At 37.0% G+C, this 20,393-nt stretch overlaps 1 protein-coding gene across 1 annotated transcript in view; it reads right to left on the reverse strand.

The window, feature by feature from the left end:
* dync2h1 (dynein cytoplasmic 2 heavy chain 1) overlaps window positions 1–20,393 on the reverse strand; it is a 463,334-nt gene that overhangs the window by 328,199 nt on the left and 114,742 nt on the right. Inside the window, exons 33-40 of the mRNA XM_059964317.1 lie at window positions 19,041–19,191; window positions 16,850–17,055; window positions 13,465–13,647; window positions 12,422–12,604; window positions 8,838–9,061; window positions 5,312–5,421; window positions 3,613–3,812; window positions 2,359–2,623 (exon numbers count right to left, since the gene is read on the reverse strand). Of these exons, the coding sequence (XP_059820300.1) occupies window positions 2,359–2,623; window positions 3,613–3,812; window positions 5,312–5,421; window positions 8,838–9,061; window positions 12,422–12,604; window positions 13,465–13,647; window positions 16,850–17,055; window positions 19,041–19,191 (1,522 nt within the window). The remainder of the gene's footprint in view (window positions 1–2,358; window positions 2,624–3,612; window positions 3,813–5,311; window positions 5,422–8,837; window positions 9,062–12,421; window positions 12,605–13,464; window positions 13,648–16,849; window positions 17,056–19,040; window positions 19,192–20,393) is intronic.

Here is a 20,393-nt window from a genome sequence, read left to right on the forward strand (position 1 = left end):
ATATTCAATATTTTCATTAGTTATGATCAATAAATGAATGGGGCAGTTAGAGAATGAAAAGATAGATAAAAGAGGGGAAAATCAAATAAAACAGTTGATGCTGAAAAGATGAGTGAAAGAGAAAATGCTGGAAGTACTCAGCAGGTCTGGTTGCATCTGTGAGAAGAAAACAATCAATGTTTCAAGTCAGACCCTTTGTTTTACATAGCTTCTACAACTTCAGGAAACTTGATTACACAGTCCATATTAATCATTCATCTGTAATATTAACACAGCTTGTTTTTTCCCCACTGGTCTGCAAGGCTTGTCACGTTATCGTTTAGATGCACTGACCTGGGCCCAGCGCATAATGCAAATTACAATAAAATTACAGCAGCACATTACTTGCAAAGATTCAGCATGACAGCTGAAACTTTGATAAACGTCTGTAAATGTTTGGTGGACAATATATTGATGTTGCATCCCAGCTTGGTATGGAATCACCAATGCCCCTGAACGTGAAATCTTAAAAATCCCCTATATATAGCCCAGTCCATCAGATATGCTCTCTTCTCACCGCTACCATCAGAAAGAAGGCACAGGAGCCTCAGAACTCATACCACCAGGTTCAGGAACAGTTATTACCACTCAACTATCAGACTCTTGAAAAGTAGGAGTAACTTCACTCAACTTCACCTACCCCATCGCTGAACTGGTCTCACGCCTATGGACTCACTGGCAAGGATTCCTCATCTCATGCTCTCAAGACTTATTGCTTATTTATTTATTTATTTTTTCTTTTGTACTTGCACAATTTATTGTTTTACAACATTGGATCACAGTGGATTTAATTTGGCTTTTTTGAAACTAATCAACAGAAAAAGACTTTTGTGTCAAAGTGAAAATAGATCTCTACAAAGTGATCTAAATTAATTACAAATAAAAAACAAAAAATAATTGATTACATAATTATTCACCCCCTTCAAGTTAGTATTTAGTAAATGCACATTTGGCAGCAATTACAGTCTTGAGTCTGTGGGGATAGGTTTCTTAACAGCTTTGCACATCTGGGCATTGCAAATTTTCCTCATTCTTCTTTACAAAACTGCTCAAGCTCAGTCAGATTGCATGGGGATCCTAAGTGAACAGCCCTTTTCGAGTCCAGCTGCAAATTCGCAATTGAATTGAGGTCTGGACTCTGACTTGGCCACTCCATGACATTAACTTTGAGGTTTTTCAGCCATTCCTGTGTAGCTTTGGCTTTATGTTTGGGGTCGTTGTCTTGCTGGAAAACGAATTTTCTCCCAAGTCACAGTTCTCTTGCAGACTGCATCAGGTTTTCCTCCAGGACTTTCAGTTTCATCAGACCATAGAACCTTCTTCCAGCTGACTTCAGAGTCGCCCACATGCCTTCTGGCAAACTCTAACCAAGATTTCAAGCAAGCTTTTTTCAACAGTGGCTTTCTCTTAGCCACTTTCCAATAAAGCTGTGACTGGTGAAGCACCTGGGGAACAGTTGTTGTATGCACAGTCTCTCCCATCTCAGTCACTGAAGCTTGTAATTCCTCCAGAGCTATCACTGGTCTATTGGGGACCTCCCTCATTGACCCCTTCTTGCACAGTCACTCAGTTTTTGAGGACAACCTGCTCTAGACAGATTTACAGCTGTGCCATATTATTTCCATTTCTTGATGATTGATTTAACTGTACTCCAAAGGACAGTCAGTGGAAATTTTCTTGTATCCATCTCCTGACTTGTGCTTTTCAATAACCTTTTCTTGGAGTTGCTTGGAGAGTTCTTTTGTCTTTATGCTATAGTTTTTGCCAGGATACTGACTCACCAACAGTTGAACCTTCCAGATACAGGTGTATTTTGGCTGCAATCAATTGAAACACCTTGACTGCATGCAGGTCTTCAAAAACAGATCTTTATTTAACTAATTACGTGCCTTCTAGAACCAATTGGCTGAACCAGTGATGATCTAGTGTGTCATATTAAAGGTCTTTTTCTGTTGATCAGTATCAAGAAAGCCAAATTAACTCCACTGTGATTCAATGTTGTAAAACAATAAAACAGGAAAACTTCCAAGGTGGGTGAATACATTTTATAGATAGTCTATGTCAAGTGGACAGTTTCTAAACTGAACTTGTAAAGATCAATATTCCACTTAACAAATATTTATTAAAGACAACACAAGTTAGAATAAGCACTTAATTTTAAACTGATGCCTTCACGTAAGACCCTGCAAAATGCAATATAAATATAATATAAATATAATATAATATAAATAACACCTATCTATTTTGATCAGTGTACATAATCCTTTCAACTTTTTGCAACACTTTGACCATTTTATTCTGCAGATCGTTAGCACTTACCCTGTGGCTCACGAACAACCTGACGGGCACTATTCGTCAGCACACCATCAGTCCATTCTCGAGTATCTATGTCAATGTGTCCCAGAAGCTGATGGCGTGGCATGGCTTTAGGATTTATTGTGTACTGCTTCACCACCTTGTTTATTTTGCCAAGAGCTGCCTGCAGCATTCGCCACAGAACTGATTTTCCTGCACCACTTGGCCCCACAATAACCACTCCCATTCTCTGACGTAACTGTTCGAAAAGTTCCAAAGCTTTTTTTATCTACAAAGTAGCAGATGTACAAATGTTAGCAAAGAATATAAAATTAAATTGACACCTAAATACAAGAGATTGTTAATGGCTACCTAAATTTGTAAAAATGACAAAATGCATCATTGTTTCTTTTGAGAATACTCTGGTTCTTTCAATAAATAAAACACAGTTTTCTCTAACTTAGAGATTGCCTGATTCAACAGGAAAATTGATCATCAATTTCAAAGCCAAGCTCAATTGACAACATTACAGCAACTTAAATTTAGAATAAAGAAGATTTCTGCATCCAGCATGAGAAACACTAAGAGTATATAATTCATACATCAATAACAAAGATATAATGCAAAATTAACACCAACAATAACATTCAATATTGATTTATGTAGCACAAATATTTAAATCATTCTTTTAAAATATAAATACATAACTAATACCAATTTTTAAACAATAATTGTTCAATTTAATATACAGTATTTGTCAATACCATATTAAATTTGTTCCTTTCTGAGAATTTCACAATGTATAGTAATTGTCTAATTAAAGGTCATGCTAACAATTAATTGAACCATTTACTAAGTGGAATATTTTCATGATTAATAGAAGTAGAAGTGTTTTACTGAAAACCTCTTGAATGGTTGATTTATCAGGAATCTCAATAAAGCAAAAATATTTTTGTGACTTGATTTTTGTTGCATATCTGACTGCCCACATAGATATATGAAATGGTTATGCATATAATCTTAGTGCTTGGGCAATACCTTCCCACATTTCCGCTCTTTATTGTTTATACATTGCGATGGAGATGCAACATAAAAATTTTTACTCCCTTGGATGTAAGAAATGAAATAAATAAGTACAAAGACAAATACAAATTTTAAAAATTACTCAAGTTATTCTACAACTTTCCATCTGACAATCCATGCTGTATAGTAAGATAGAAAAATATGAAAAGTATTTCAAATAAAAGTTTCAGCCTTTAGATTTGTTTTTATACTCACCTGGTTGGGTACAATTTCAAGGTATGCTTCCTCAAATGCTTCATGTAGAGCTGCAGTCAGTTCAACATATTCAACATCTTTAAAATTAACACCAGGGAAAATATCTCTCACTAAAGCATCAAACCGTGTACAGTCAGCAAATGTTAATTTTGACATGGTATTAAGACGGAGAGCCTGCACTACAATATGACTCTCATCAACTGTAAAACAAAGAAATAAAGAAATAATATTCACATTTTTCAATATGCATCTTAACTCCTGAGCTGGTTCGTAAGCTCCCAGCACAAAATACATGAAGCAACAAAGCATTAATATCCACTTTTTAAAATTTCTTTGCATTCCCATAAGGAAGCTAATTCCAAAAGAAAGTACTGAAAAATCTGTAACATCGTTTAATATATCAAAGAGAATTATGCTTTTAATATAAATACGCAGTGGTGTTGCAGTTTGTACAGGTAGCCCCAAAGTTACGAACGTCCAACTCGTACTTACGAACCGAGGAAGGAGAATGGCATCCGCCATTTTAAGTTGGATCGCGACGCCATCTGCCATTTTAAGTCGCTGCCGTAAGACACTGTGTTAAGTGTTTAACTTAGTATTTGGTTTAAATTTTTCTTAGTAAGATTCACTCTGACCGCCCGCTGGACCCCTCCACCACACCGTTCCAGTCGGCTGGTGGCGCAGTGAGATCAGCGCCAGGCTGGAGAACGAAGTTTCCCGAGTTCGATCCAGTGATAGACTGTTCCCATGCTGGGTTGATGTTGAGCTCGCAACTCAACTTCGTAAAAAAAACACTGCCACTTCCAGTTTAAATCCCCATGAGGAATATTGTGGAGGATCAAATACTCAAACCCAGCACAGCCCCCATTTGTCCCACTTAGCCTGTCTCAGTGCGGTGGTCCTTAGGACCCAGCTGATCTCAGGAGCCGGCAAAGCTCGGGAGCCGCTGCCCACTGTGTTTCTGTTCCATTGACGGGAAGCAATTGCGATTGAAAATAAAGCGTTAATAATAAAGCATTTGGAAAGAGGTGAAACACCATTGGTCATTGGAAAAGTGTTAGGCTACAGTCAGTCAACAATCAGAGCAATTTTAAAGGATAATGGATAAAGTGATTATAATGGGGCATTCGAAAGGCACTGCCCCGATGAAAGCTACAATTATTACTAAGCAACGCAGTGGTTTAATTATTGGAATACATACGTTTCTTAAGTGTTTTATATACATAGAAAGGTAAAATATATACAAACGTTTGTACTATATACTAAGACAAATGTTTGACTAACTGACGCTAAATAATACTGGATGTACTTGTTCCGACTTATGTACAAATCCGACTTAAAGACGGACTCAGGAACAGAACTTGTACGTAACCCAGGGACAGCCTGTATTCAGTTTTAAGTGCATATATATATCTAGTTTATAGAATATCATACTACGTAAACTAAAACACTTCCAATCAAACTCATTTACATTTAATGATACATATTAAACAAACATGTTATACATTGCATCATTTACTGTCTTGATCCATATTTTAGTATCACACCTTATATTCCTTCTAATTTAATTACTGAAATAGTTTAAATCATGTTTCTTTGAGCACAGCGTATACCTTAAAGCAGAGCTGGCTGATAATGACAAATGTTACATTTCTACAGAGGGTACAAGTGTATTATTAAAGATCACTGCAAGCCTTACTTTCTCTTCTGCTTTTTTTTAGCTGCTGAAGCAGACTTCCACAACCCTTCAGGACAGTCTTCAATGCTCTCAGACCCCAGTCATAGTGTTGCTGTGGCGTAAGGAGCTCTCTGAAACACCACCAGAAACATACTTTAAATAAAAACCTAATTTGATAAAGTAGTTTATAACTTGGGTCTTTTAAAAAAGATTTATCCTGCAAGTATGGCACATGAAGTCTCGTGCCCTCCTTATTAGAGATATCGGGGATATCAAGGACTAAAGGGCTGAACACAAGCTCTTGAGACTATATCACAAACCCATCATACACTCACACTATTTGTAAATCAGCAGAATTTTCCATCAAATTGTAATGTTATAAATAGATGGTTTAACAAAATAAAAAGTTAGTAACAATAACATGACACAGTACATTTTACTATTTCAAATTCCTCCTTTAGGAAAGCAGAAACCAATACAAATTATTAAATTATTATAAATTATATTATAAAATATAAATTATAAATCTATTAAATGACAGCCTGCACCAGCCTGTTCTAATAGATTTTTATGATGCTCTTCCCTTTCCTCATTGATGTTTTCACATTTTCCTGACTTTCTCCACAAATGGCAAATGTTTGCCTGCAATATAACTTTCTAATCATTTGCATCAGAAGCATATTCATTGTTGTTATGCATTAGTCAATTTGTCCAAGAAAGAGATTAAGCTGGGATAGAAACCATTCAGGAACAATGAAGCCCCAGAACTTAAAGACAATGTCTGTTTTTCCAATAGTGTCCTGAAGAAGCAAATGATGACAGACAGGATTCTTTTAACATCTTACTCAATACACTGTTTTCCAATAATCGTTCACTCCTGCAGAATACCCATTGCAAGCTTAGATAATTCCTTGAAAGAAACTTGTACTAACATCTTCTAACAAAGAAACAATTTCAAAATAATGCAAATGTTAGCTTAGAACATTTAGCAGTTCAGCAACATTTAGAAGGAAAATCTCTTTTTAAATTTTAGTTTACCTACTCCAAGATTTCCCAGTCACTTTCTTGCTTGTCTTCCTTTTCACCACTTCTCTTCTCTTTATCTCAATTCTTCCTTGAGTCATTATTCTCTCTCACTCACACTTCTTCCCTCCTTTCCCATCTCCTCTATCCAGCTTTTCTTTTCTTGTTCGTCTTCCTCACACCTTTCCTTTATTCTGTCATCTTTCCACCATCTCTCTCAAGCTCCTGCTAATACCATTCATCTTTCAAAACCCTTTCCCTCCTATTGTATTTTCTTCTTTCTCTTTATTTCTAGTCTTTTGTATTTCCTACTCTCTCTCTTCTTCTATGACTAACTTTTTGTGATGTCTTCCACCACACATTCATTTTCTTTATTTTCTCTCCTAACATTACATACAGCAACCTTTACAATTTAACCATGCTCCTATTTTTCCACCTCTCTGGTGTACAAATGACTAAGGAAGTGAGAGAGCAACACTCGTAGGGAATTTCAATCTTATCCCTTCACTCTATTTCCACTCTCTCTCTCTCTGAATTTACTGCCCTCTCTTTCTTTCACAGCCTTTCCACATAAAACTTTGCTACCCTTAAACCATGCATTTTCCCTCAGAACTCTTCTAATTCACTACTTCAATCCAACAACTACATCTGAAAATATACTCATCGATCCCTTTACAAATCATATATGTCCATGTTCTTTGTCTTATGCTAATGTCCTCAGACTGAACCCTGTAGTTACAGTTAACACGAGTGAATCTGCAGATGCTGGAAATAAATGAATGTATTTACAGTTGTTAATTTGCTTGACCTTGAAAATCTTTGTCGCTCATCCTATCTTTTCCTCAACAATCTCTCCTCATTTTTGCAGCCATACAAGGCAAATGCTCAGAAAAATTGTATCCACCTCAATAAGTCTCTATTGCCCACCAAGATTTAGAGTCTTAACTTCTCCTGTAAAACAAATTATTCTACATTGTAAATAACTCCAATCTCCTGGCAGTAACAGAAATAAAAGAAAACCATTTAACTCATTCGGAGTGATCTTGACTTTTCTGTAATCTGATTCTATAAATAGCTCCCTTTGCTCAAAACCTCATAATATTTACTAGGCAACAAAAAAAAAGTCTCAGATTAACAATTGATCATGAGACTGCTAAACCTCCACCGGCCTATGCATGTAGTGTTTAACTTAGATATAGCTCTAATTCTTAAATATTGCTTAGTCCTAAACTCCTCAGCAAGAAGAAATATTACACCTCCATCTATCAGTTGCCCTTAATATTGCAAACATTTCAATCAAAGCACCAATGTATATTTCCTAAATTGTGTGCTTCAAAATAAACATGACAGTTTGGATGAGGATAATCACAGTTTTGGAAGCTGCAGTAAGACCTAATTCCATTACACTTTATTACTCTGAATTTAAAGGCCTGTAATCTTTTCTTGGCCTGCCCTACTTCATTGCATTGTCCACAAGAATATTTAGTACTTCTAGAACCTCCGAAGTTTCTTAAATCATAAAATAAAACTTCAGTGACATACAATTTTTCAGATCCAAAGCAGATAACCAGTTATCACAAATTTAAAATTCACATTTTGTGTTTAAATGGCTTCAATTTTTATTAACTCTTCAAGATTTTAAAGATGCTCTCATTTTTCCCATTCCTATAAATCCAGCTTCTTTCTAGTGGCAACGGTGCAGTCAGCGCTGTTTGCTTTGGAATTTCATCCTCCAACAAAATAACAAACATTGCAAAGGAGTATTATCAAACTAAGTTTGGCACTGATTTGCAGAAACAAATATTAATAAAGTGACCAAAGGCATACATCTTAAGAAACATCATTTCAGATCCTGGTATCTGAAGGGAAGTCAGAGCAGTTATCATTAGGCACATCTAAAACGGTCAGAAATGTAGTAATGCAAATATCTTCAAGATCTGTGAAATATACACCACTGTGGAGGGGATACACCATTAGCCAACTTGAAAACAGGCTGATAATTTTCTGAAATCCAAGTTATTTTTATTCAAGTCAGTAGTTATTGTTGAAAGGAACTGGGTGTTAACAAGAACATGTGCAGCCAAAATCTTGGTTATATATTTTTGAAGACTCAAATATGGAAATTCAGCCAGAAGAGCGTTCTAATAAAAAATGGGAACTAACAAAGAGAGGGATGATGGCTTTGGTAGCAGACAAACTGAGGGAAGAAAAGTTAAGTTAGTAAAAGAACCTTAGTGAAAGTGAAAATACTTGATTAGAAGGTTAAAGATGAGGATCAATAAGGGGCTGGATTTAAAGAAATACAAAATGTGGAAGGATCTTTAAGAGGTACAAGAATTTATTGGAAAAGTTGAAGCCTTAAATGAAACATCGACCTGCCCATTATACATTGAAATGAGTTTCACTTCTACTTGACAGAAATATCAAAGACATTGTTGCCAAATGAACATAGAACTGGTAGAAATATTTACAATTAACATATTTCATTACAAAGAAAAACTGTATTTGAATATTGAATACATACTTAGATAAGTTAAAGAGGGCCACTAGTTTTCTTCCCAACATTTTCCCATCTTTAAATCCTTCTGAGTAAAGAATCACTTCAGCAATAAGCTCATTATCAGGCCGTGACATAGCGACAGGCCGAAAAAGTTGTTTCAGATTATCAGGGAGTTTTTGTCGTCCTCCATATCCTTTTCCAGCAGGATTCATGGTAATGAATATTCCAGAATTCGAATCCAGATCAACCTAAAATTATAAGTAAGCCAACTCATAACCATTTACACTAAAATAACAAGATTAGACCATAAAAATGTAATTACAAAACTATATTATAATGCAATTCCCCATAAATTACAAACTATCCTTGTAATGGAACAATGGCGTTAACAACGTGCTCTCATTCTGGTGGATATGTTTAACAAATTAAGGGATTCCAATTGCAACTGATTTACTAATTCAAACATTATAAGAATAATAAGATAGTGCCAAATGACCGCTTAAATTCCTCTCTTTAATTTCTCTTATTTTCCTTTTCAAGGTGACTGGGGTTCTATCGAGGTCCCTGATCTGCAACAGCACTCACACTGTTTTTTGCGGCAATGAGTTCCCATTCCAGGAACTCGGCAACTGAGCACCAGTTTTCCAACATTCTCCAGGTGCGGTATGTAAGATGTCAGGGTGTGGCCCTGTGGACAACCAATTCCAGGCCAGTGCTATCAACTCAGGCATCGCAGGAGAAGGAACATCAGAATTTTTCAGCAGCAGATGCTATGGACGGAGGTCTCTGTGCTCAAGCAATCGCTTCTTCTCTCTCTTTCTCCCGATGATAGGGAGAGTTTGCTGCTGATTCTCGAGTTGTAAATCTCAGAATAAAAAGCAACGCGGCAGATTGTAACTGTAACAGCAACTGTTTGTTAGCCTCCCCTTTCGCTGTGAAATGGGTGGCATCCCTCTGTCCCTTGTTGGTGAGAGAGGGAGAGACTGTGGCATGTCGAGGTATCAGGTAAACTAGTTTTTGTTAACTGCAGATCACAGTCTCTCTTTGGGGTCTTTGCTATTGCTTGATGGGTGGTGGGCACCAACACCTTCTGCAGAAATGGGTGGAAGCATGGGGGGACGTTGATGCTTTGATGCTGCTTGTGTGAGGGGGAGAGGGGGCTTTGGGGCTCCATCGTTTTTCTATCATTCATTCTTTGGGGTTCTGTTCTTTCATGGATGTCTGTGAAGAGCAAGAATTTCAGGTTGTATACCGTATACATTCTGATATTAAATAGAACCATTCCAACCTGTCCTCTGGCTACTCCTTCAGATCCCTGGTTTGATATTATTTGTATAATAGACTGGATAATACTGAGTTAGAGAATCCAGGCACTTAATCTAAAAGTATTGTAAGAAGTCATAGAGTACCAATTCAATGGCAAAGCCTAAGTGTGTAAACAGTAACACACATAAAATACTGAACTCAGCAAATCAGATAATATTACAGTCAAAGTTCCGGGCTGAGATCCTTCATCACAGCCATAACAAAGTACCTTCATCATGACCATTACAAAGTAGCTGATGCTTCATCTTGAGACAATCTCTTATGTATGATTAAGTTTTACTGTGAATCTATGTTTAATGTCTCTAGACTTACAATCAATGGTTGGGGGGGGGAGTCTTGGAGGGGGCTGAGGTGCTTGAGAATGCATGTTCAAATCAAGTGCTAAACAAATTTGTGGCTGATAAAGGCAAAATTTCCATCAGAATCAAAATCAGATTTAGTATCAATAATATATGCCATGATTTTTTTTTGTTTTCTGGTGACAATAATGTACAGATATAAATTACAAAATAGATAAATAGTGCAAAAAGGAATACTGAGACAGTGTTCACAGACAATTCAGAAAAAGCTACTGTATCTCTGTTTCTTCAGGCTTGTATACCTCCTCCCTGATGGTAGTAACAAGAAGAGGGCATGACCTAGGTGTTCTGAATACTGAGGGTCCTTACTAATGGATACTTCCTTCTTGAGGCACCTTCTGTTGAAGTTGTCCTCGACAGTGGGTAGAACAGTGAAGTTGGCTGAGTCTTTAACTCCTTCAAGTCTCTTGTAAACCTATGCATTGGAGCCTCCACACCAACCTGTGATGCAAACTGCCAGAATACTCTCCAGCATACAGCCATAGAGATTTTAAAAAGATTTAGTGATACACTGAATCTCCTCAAACCCCTAACAAACTACAGCCACTGACATGCCATCTTCATAATTGTACCAATGGGCCCAGAATAGATCCTCTAAGATGGAGACACCTCAGAACTTGAAGATAGTCATGCTTTTCACCAGTAAAATCTCAATGAGGACTGTGTTTTTCCAACAGCCCCTTCCAGAAACACACAAACAGTTAGTTGGTCTTGCTGATGTTGAGTGTGAGACTGTAGTTGGGAAACCAGTCAACAAACTGATCTATCTCACTCCTGTATGCCTCCTTACCACCATCTGAGATTCTACTAACAACAGTAGTGTAATCAGTGAATTTATGGCAAGCATTTGAGCTCTACTTAGCCCACTACTCTACTCTACTCCACACTCATGACAGTGTGGCAAAGCACACATCCTTGGGAATTGCTCTGGTGTTGATTGTCAGCAAGGAGATGTTACTACCAATCTACACTGACTGTGGTTTTCCGATAAGGAAGTCAAGGATCCATTTCCAGAGACCCAGTTTTTGAAGTGTGGTGATTGGTAAGTGCTACAGAATAGGCATTTCTTTCAAGGAACACATCAAGCAAATCTAGGATTAGGTTAGGATCTGGATCCAGGACCAAGGATTCACAGGGGTAAGAAACTAAGAGGGAATTGTCATATAGTTGTGGCAAGGGTTAGCTGGCAGTAGTAGAATCTGTGATTACCTGTAAAGGCAGAGAATGTTAACAATTCAAGTGCCTAAAAGCAGCAATCAAAAAGGATTGCACTGGATAGAAACTGAAACGCATGTCATATGATCAGCACAAGAAAAAGATGATAACAGGTTAGCAGTAGCTTGATTATGTCAGACAGTTGGTGCCAGCGACTGGGATGGTGACTGAGAGATCCAAAAATGAGCCAATAAATAATGACTTTGAAGGGACCTACCCAAGTCACATACTCAACACTGAGCTGAGATCTGTTCAGTAAGGCCCCTTTACTGTAGAACAAGCAATTAATCCAGACAGGTTTTCAGAGTTACACTTTGGATTAATGTGTCCTAATTACTCCCAGGAATGTTTTTAACCAGCATGTGGAATGAAAGAATTACTTGCATGTTTGATATTGAAAAATGCTTTACTCGTGGTCATAAAATTCAACACAAAAGCATCGCATTAAAGCTTCACAGTAACCTGGAAGATCATTGTGTTGAATTGTAGGAAACAGCAGGCAATTGATTCCTTTATAGAAACTCTTTATACAGCAGACTAAATAAATCATATTAAAACTTGCTATGTCTATTATTTAATGCCAGCTGGTTCAAAGTATGACTAAAAAGAATTTTTCTCTGTCAAATTCGGCACAACATTGTGGGCCAAAGGGCCTGTAATGTGCTGTACTATTCTATGTTCTATGTTCTAAATGAAGAAGAAATATACCTGCTTCCCCAGCAACTCACAGAACCGCCTGTGATTTTTCAGGGCATCCTGAATAGCCTGAATTTGCATTGAAACAGCAGACAGTACGGCTTCCTCCAGACGATTGAACTCATCGAAGCAGCCCCACGCACCACATTTCACCAAACCAATAAAAATTCGGCCCATTGATTTCACATCAATACCCTTCAAGAATAATGATAAGAAATCAAAGACGAAAATAATTTCTTTAAACATAGGATTCAAATATTTTAAAGTAAACAATCATTCAGTAAGTACATAGCAATCTTGCAATGCTGATTGAAGAGCATTTAATAACTCTTGTTATAAGTTGTGCCAGAAATTAGCAAAGTCCACTACTGTTAATAGCATAATACCGCTTTTTACATTTCAGTCCCTGATGTGGATTGAAGCCTAATCACTTCATTCAGCTACAATCAAAGATTCGGCCAGCTTAATCTCTACCAATATGGTTTGACATCCCCTTGACCTCGATATGGGAAAACTCACCCAGCATTGCAATCAATTCTAGTTGACCTGGTATCTCACATGAAAGCAAACTTTCACTGATGAACAAGTCCTCTAGCAGTTTATCTAAACAGGCATTCTTGTGCATCTGCACATTCCATAACGTATTACCATCAAGGATAATCTTTTAATTATTTGCATTCACACACGTTTGTTCCCCTCCAGTGGTCATGGAATTCAGTAGCACTGACTTTTTTCCAGTTTTAATTAGGGATACGAAGGCCAACTGCAGCATTTAACTGAGACACCATTACATTTACAGGAATAACAAACATCATAAATTGCTTTTAAAATTAGCTTCCAAAATTATTAGAATTTAATATTGAACTAACATTTGAATAATTACTTTAGTCCAAATGGCATGAAGCAGTTTCCATTTTAAATAAGTACCATATTTTAAGTCAGAATATTTAACTACATTAGCTCTCCTTAAAACCAGCACTACTGTATACTTGGCCTGAAAAGCAATAATAATTAACTTACATATAATGTGTTATACAAAGCTTCTAGATAATTACCTCATCACAATTAAAGACAAGAACCTGTCTTCCAAACAAGCCACCAAGGGCTTTCACAGATTCTGTCTTGCCAGTACCAGCTGGTCCATATGGATTCCCTCCAAGCCCCATCTTCATGGCTTGTGTGAGAGTCAGGTAGCATTTATCTGTTAGAGGAGTATGAACAAGCTTTGGAGCATTGCCCTAAGAGAAATTGTAGAAAATTGTTAATAACAATGCTACAAATATTCCTGCCATATGGCATCTATGAAGTAAATATCTTTTCTCCTGTGGGATAATCATACAGAATGCAATTTGAAGGAGACACATCAGTCATAAAACAAGAAAACTGACCAGCAAAACCAAGTGTAATCTACTGCTGATCCAAAAGTCAGCTCCACACAAAGATCTAATTATCTCTGTGAGATCCCCAAATATCCAATAAAGATTACCAACATTATCACTTTGCACTAAAATTGACCTTTTTGGTTGTAATTGTATTTTCTTGCAAAAATTATGTATAATCTATGTTTTTTCTTATCAATGCTGCTTCTATGTGCTTGTGATGCTGCTACAAGCAAGTTTTTCATAGTTCCTGTATGTGACAACAATGACAATGAATACGACTTAGAAGTTTAACTTTTATTATTTATCAGTTAGCTGGCAGACTAACAGTCACACTGAAGAATTTTCAGTGGATTGAAGCAAAATTAAAAATGCACAAATTTTAACATTGTAAAAGATTTAAAGTACAAAATTAAAGTAGAAGAGAAAATGTAAAATTGCAACATAAAATATATCACCAGTGTAATACTTTCAGGCTGTTTTAGAACAATAGGTACTTGAAAATTTCATCAGTTCACTGATTATCCCCTAGATCTGCGGTTCCCAACTTTATTTATACCATGGACCCCTACCTTTAACAGAGGAGTCCATGGACCCCAGGTTAGGAACCCCTGCCATAGATACATTTGGTGAAACAAAGCCAAGTATGCAGATACAGATATCACTTCCAACGGCATCCAGATTTCCACTTTGAAATCACAAGAAAGAAGAAATCCCTTCATCAAGAGTAACAAATCTCAGGAACTGTCTATTCCACAAGCTCTGGAAGCTCAGTCATTGAGTATATTCAAGCAGAGAGAAATAGACTTTTAACACATACGCTGGAGGGCTACAGGATTAATACAGACCACCAATGAATTCATGGCATGATGGACAACATAAGGGCGTTAAATGGCTTATATATCATTCCATTGCTTCTGTTCCTTTCCTAAAACTCCGGCACAATTCCTAAGGATAGTGATGGTTAATTCTGACAGTCTCACTGTCAATGCAACTGCAAGATCTGAGCCAGGATCACAGCTGTGGAAACTACCAGTGGTTTTGAACTCCTGGAAGTGCGCCTCTCACACAATGGCCCCAGAACACATCCGACACAATCAGGAAAGCTCATCGACGCCTCTACTTGTTAAAGAGGCTGAAGAGAGATGGACTATGCAGATCTATACTCACTTTTTTTTCTACAGATGCACAGTAGAGAGCATCCTAACCTGCTATAACACTGCATGATACAGAAACTGCACTGCTTTGGATAGAATGGCTTTACAACAGGTAGTCAAAACTGCCCAATGCATCACCAGCACCTGCTTACCACCATCAAGGACATACAATATATTCAAAGGGTGTAACAAAAAAGTCAGTAACATCATGAAGGATCCAACCCACCCTGCATGTGGACTGTTGGTCCCACTCCCATCAGGGAGGAGGCTACATAGCATCCATGCCAGGATCTGCAGACTAAAAAACAAGTTACTTTCCCCAAGCAGTAAGGCTAATCAACACCTCCACCCACTAACCCACCCCTCCACACCCCATAACCACAGTACTATACAAAAGTATTAGGTATAGATATATATCTATAAGGTGCCTAAAACTTGTGCACTGTACTGTAGTCATTTTATGTAATGAATTATACTGCTGCCACAAGAGAAAACAAATTTCATAGCACATGTGAGTGATGATAAACCTGATTCTGAAATGGGTCTCTGTTGTGGACTGTGAATGGGAAGGGTACGGAGGGAATCATGGTTGGGAAAGGGGGAAGGGAGAGGAAGGAGGGGGAAGCACCAGAGAGGCATTCTGTAATGATCAATAAGCTAATTGTCTGGAATCAAATGACCATGCCCAGCGTCTCAGGGCTGGATATATCTGCACCCACATCACCCCTCACTCTGGTATCTCTTCTCTGCCACCTGTCCCACACCAAACCAGCTCCCGCTGCGCTCTACACTCGCCATTCCCAAAATCCTTTGCTCCCACAAGATTTACAAACTCGCTCTTGGCTCTACACTGACAAATATAGTATTGTGCAAAAGTCCCAGGCACACTAGCTATGTGCTTAAGGCTTTTGCACAGAACTGTATTTACTGTGGGTTTTTTTTATTATTGTTGCTGGAAACCACTGTTTTTTTAATACTTTTTATAAGATTTGTACTTTTTAACAAACTCATGTATTTTTCACTCACTGGCAGAAATCAGTGTAGCAGCTAAACTAACAGTTTATCACCGCTCTCATATTTCATTGGCTAAGTTTTAGCACATTATCCATGTGATGCAACTGTTTTAATTATATAGCCTTTTAACTAATTCATTTCTCTCTAAAGAATTTCTTTATCTTATCTATAACAGTGATAGATTTTTCAGAGGTGCCATTTTGGCTTCTTTATTCCTTTATCTTACACCCCATACCATCATTTCTCAGCTCTTTATTTACTTTGTTTGGCATTTGCTTCCTTGTTTTAAGCTGAAATCTTGGAATTAAGACTCCTCATCATTCCATACACCCAGAAGAGCCCTAAGGGTCAGAAAATAAAGAGATCCAACAATTTGGCACCCAAAGAGGGAAAATTACTTGAAGGAAAAACCAGACTAACGAAGCAAGCTAAGCTTGCAGCTGAGAGTTAAGACATTCCTCCATTCCTTAATTGTTCAACAATAAGTACCTTTGGTACATCATTTAAAAGGAGTTTAACAGTGAGCGGAGTTGTGGTTGTACAATGTGTGGGGCCAGTACAAGTTATCGAAAACTCAGAATCTAATATTATAGTCACGGCAGGGTGGCGTGTTTCGTTGGATTTATTGTTTTATTCACACTCTCAGCAGTGTTCTAATACAGTGCAAATGAGAAAATTATATTAACTACTCTTGTGACCATCTGGTAAATACTGACTGCTTGAATTATCTCTCTACTGTGATAATCCTTGCAAAATGAATTCATTCATTATGCCTTTCTCAAAGAATAAGAAACCATATAAAATGTGTGTTGGATAAAAAGTTCTTAAAATGTTCTAAACAGAATACAGAACATTAAACACCATGAGTCTAATATCAGGAAAAAGCCCACCTGGTATTCGTAAGTATACTGGAACTCTGCATCCACCATCTGAATATAACAATTCTTATCTGGTTTCATATAGAACCGAAGCTGCTTCTTCCAAGCCCAATCTGAAGTGCTACGAATCTGTGCTTGATTCAGTTGCTTGACGATTTCGATGTTGTGAATGATGTCAAGAACGAGGGCTTTCAGCTTAAGCTCCAAGACAGTAGTCTCTGCAAAAATGTATAGACATTCAAAAATGCACTGAGAAACAAAAATCCATTAACATTACTAGTCTTCTAAACATTAACCTAATTACAGAAAAGGGCATGAGCTTGAATTGTTTCAGAAAAAAAGCAAACAAAGCACGACAGGCACATTTGACAGTTTAAAATCCTGCATCTGTATTTTAATATAATGTCCTTAATGAGCACATTAGATCAAACCACAACAAGCATTATATTTAAATAGAATTATTATAAAGTACCAATGGAATAAGGGTTATTAAATTCAACCTTGATGCCCACATTAAGATAGCTAAGTGGCAGAATGCGCTGTTCAAAATTAAAAATCAAGTTTGGTATAAAATCATGCTCAAACCACAGCATCTTGAATAGCAGAACTTCCTCACTGGAGTGTCAGCCAATATGTTTGTGTTCATGTCATTCTGACATAAGAGCCCTTGTTTTCAAGGTGTGTGTCAGGTGCAAGTGTATGATAGATGTTATGGTATCTGTTGTAGAGCGGTTCTATCAGTAAGCATATTGATGAGTGTCCAATGGGGCAGGAATGGGGTTTTTGATATATATACCAGCCATTCAAAGCACTTCATGGTGATTGAGTCAGTGCCACCGGGTGGTAATCATTTAGTTCTGAAGGTATGGAATTCTTTGGTACAGGGAAAATGATGGCTGATTTGAAGCACATGGGGACAGCAGCCTGGAGGAGTGAAGCGTTCAAGATGTCCATGAAGATGTCAGTGAGCTGGCATGCACACTCCCTGAGTATTTGGCCTGGGATGTTGCCTGGTCCAGAAACCTTCTCTGCAAAGTCCTTCTTACAGACTGTTATGAGTGATGAACAGACCTGATGGACAAGGGGGTGCAGAGTTAACCATTCCTAACCCCACTCCTGAGAACTACAAACTATTGCTGTTGTTATGCTGCTATTGAGAGAGCAAGATAAAGCCTAGGCAAGAACATTTGCTACAGATAAGAGGGGAGAGAGAGACTGTTGATTTACTGTATTATGACTCTTTGTGGATTATTTACCTTCTACTACAAGGACTTTACTTTGCTCGTTAACATTACTCAGGAGATAGCAGGAGTGGCCTGATTTGATGGACACAGTCATTCAGAGTTGATGGATAGCTGAGTCACTGTGAGTGAGGATAAAAGACAGGTCTGGAGAGACAACCTTCAGACACACCAGTGGACACTGACTGAGTGTTGGGAACCCACAGAAAGGTGGGGGCTTCAAAGACCTAACCAGGAGATTGGTCAGTAAAGCTCACAGTGTTACAGCAGGGCCAGTGGGGACTTGTGTGTGTGTCCACTCATGCCAGAGTGACGAGTTCACCACAGAAGAACAGTCTAGCTGAAGACCAGAGGGGTCATAACTGAATGACCACAACGATATGATGGATTAAGAAAGCCACAAAAAGGTTTGCCTGCCACAACTGTTGCTGTTACGTCTCGCTCGCTCTCTCTCTCTCTCTCCCTAACAATTTCAATACAACAACCATAACTACTTCAGCATTTACGAACTGAACTTTATACCTTCCTATGACAATTCATTTACCCCCAGACATGAATAAGGCTTGTTTATTACTGATTATTATTATTCCTACACTTTTAGGTTTATTACTGCTAACTTGTTTTATATGTATATTTGCATTTTTGATATTGTATCGTGTAGTTTTCTAATAAACACCTTTAGTTTGGTACCACCAGACTCCAACGGATTCTTCTTTCTCTGCTGGTCAGACACCCAGTTACGGGGTACGTAACAAGACAATAACAGCAGCAGATAACTGCAAATAACTGAACTTGTGAGTCTTCTAGAATTTCATATCACAATGAGATTACTGATACTGATATTACTAAAATTGACTATTTTAAATTATTACAGATCAAGGACTTAAACTTTTATTAGATTTTTGCATCTATTTACAGCTGTCCTTGCAGGGTTTCTCTAAGCATCACCAGGAGCTTCCTACCTGTACTCCCTGCTTCGTCATTATAAGAGTTTATACTTGTGTAGTTTTCCAGTTTTGCCACCAGCTCTTCATTTAGCTGCTGCAAGCTATGCTTTTTTATAGCATTTTCAACTTCTTCTGTGAACTGAATCTCCTCTGTCAAGCAAAGGATCTGACAACATAAAGGTAATAAAACATCTTTAAATGCTCAAAATATTTGAAATATAACCGGATGTTCCAAAACTATTGTATTCCCAAACATAAACATACCTGTAAATAAGAATTACTGTGTAAAAAAGATTGCACTGGTTTAAACATTGAAAAGCAAGATAAAAGTGGAATGTTAATTCAGGAAAAAAATTTGTACCACATAACCAGTTGAATATAAACACAAGACAAATGTATTTTCAAACAAGAATTCACGGAAGTAGTTCTTCTTCACCACGCAGACACACGAACATCTTCCTCTTCAGTTTTAATTCAGTATTCAATATTGAGAGACTAATTTAAAACAAATTTAAATTAGTGTGATTCACAAGAATAAACAGTTTCACACAATTGTAATCTTTAAATTAGAAGAACTCTGACATGTTATCCAATTATGTAATGAATATATTCTGAGTGAGTTATTGAAAAAATAAGCGAAGTTAACTTGTTTAATTAGCCAATTACCAGAACCAAGACTGGTTGTTGTTTGCATTTTCAAGCATTAATGTGTAAGCCATGGTTATTCAGTGTATCAATAAATGTAAAGTTATATCGCAAAATGTTCCTTTCAATTTTTCAGTGTTTGCACTATGTACTACATAGTAATTCTGCTAGTTAGTTGCTGTTCTTGTGGTAACTATACCAGATGCAAGTACAAATCAATTCAATTGATTCATGGAAATTACCATTATACTATATATCAACCATATTAAAACCCCAAATTTTTACATGGAGAGCAATGAATTATTGCAAATCAGCAATGTAATTGATAGACTTAAAGGATATTAAACAATTATAAAAACCTATATATATAATTTTAATATTTGTCACAAAATAGCACTTTTTTTAGATTTGTTACAGTGATAATATCAACAGGCACTATTTTTAATTTAACTTAATATCTATATTTACTGTAATTGATTTAATTTTTCTAAATTTATCATATATTGCATTGTACTGCTGCCCCTAAGTTAATAAATTTCATGACGTATGCTGGTGATATTAAATCCGATTTTGATTCTGATTCTGCTAACGCTAATTCAAATTTTGCTCATTTCAATGACATTTCTGAGATTCCTGATGGATAAAGATGGATTTATGATGTTTTTAAGAAATTCTTTGCTGCTAGGTAACAATAAAAGTATTACGTCAGTATTACAATAATAC

The sequence above is a fragment of the Hypanus sabinus genome, chromosome 3 (genome assembly GCF_030144855.1).
Source record: "Hypanus sabinus isolate sHypSab1 chromosome 3, sHypSab1.hap1, whole genome shotgun sequence".
NCBI lineage: Eukaryota > Metazoa > Chordata > Chondrichthyes > Myliobatiformes > Dasyatidae > Hypanus > Hypanus sabinus.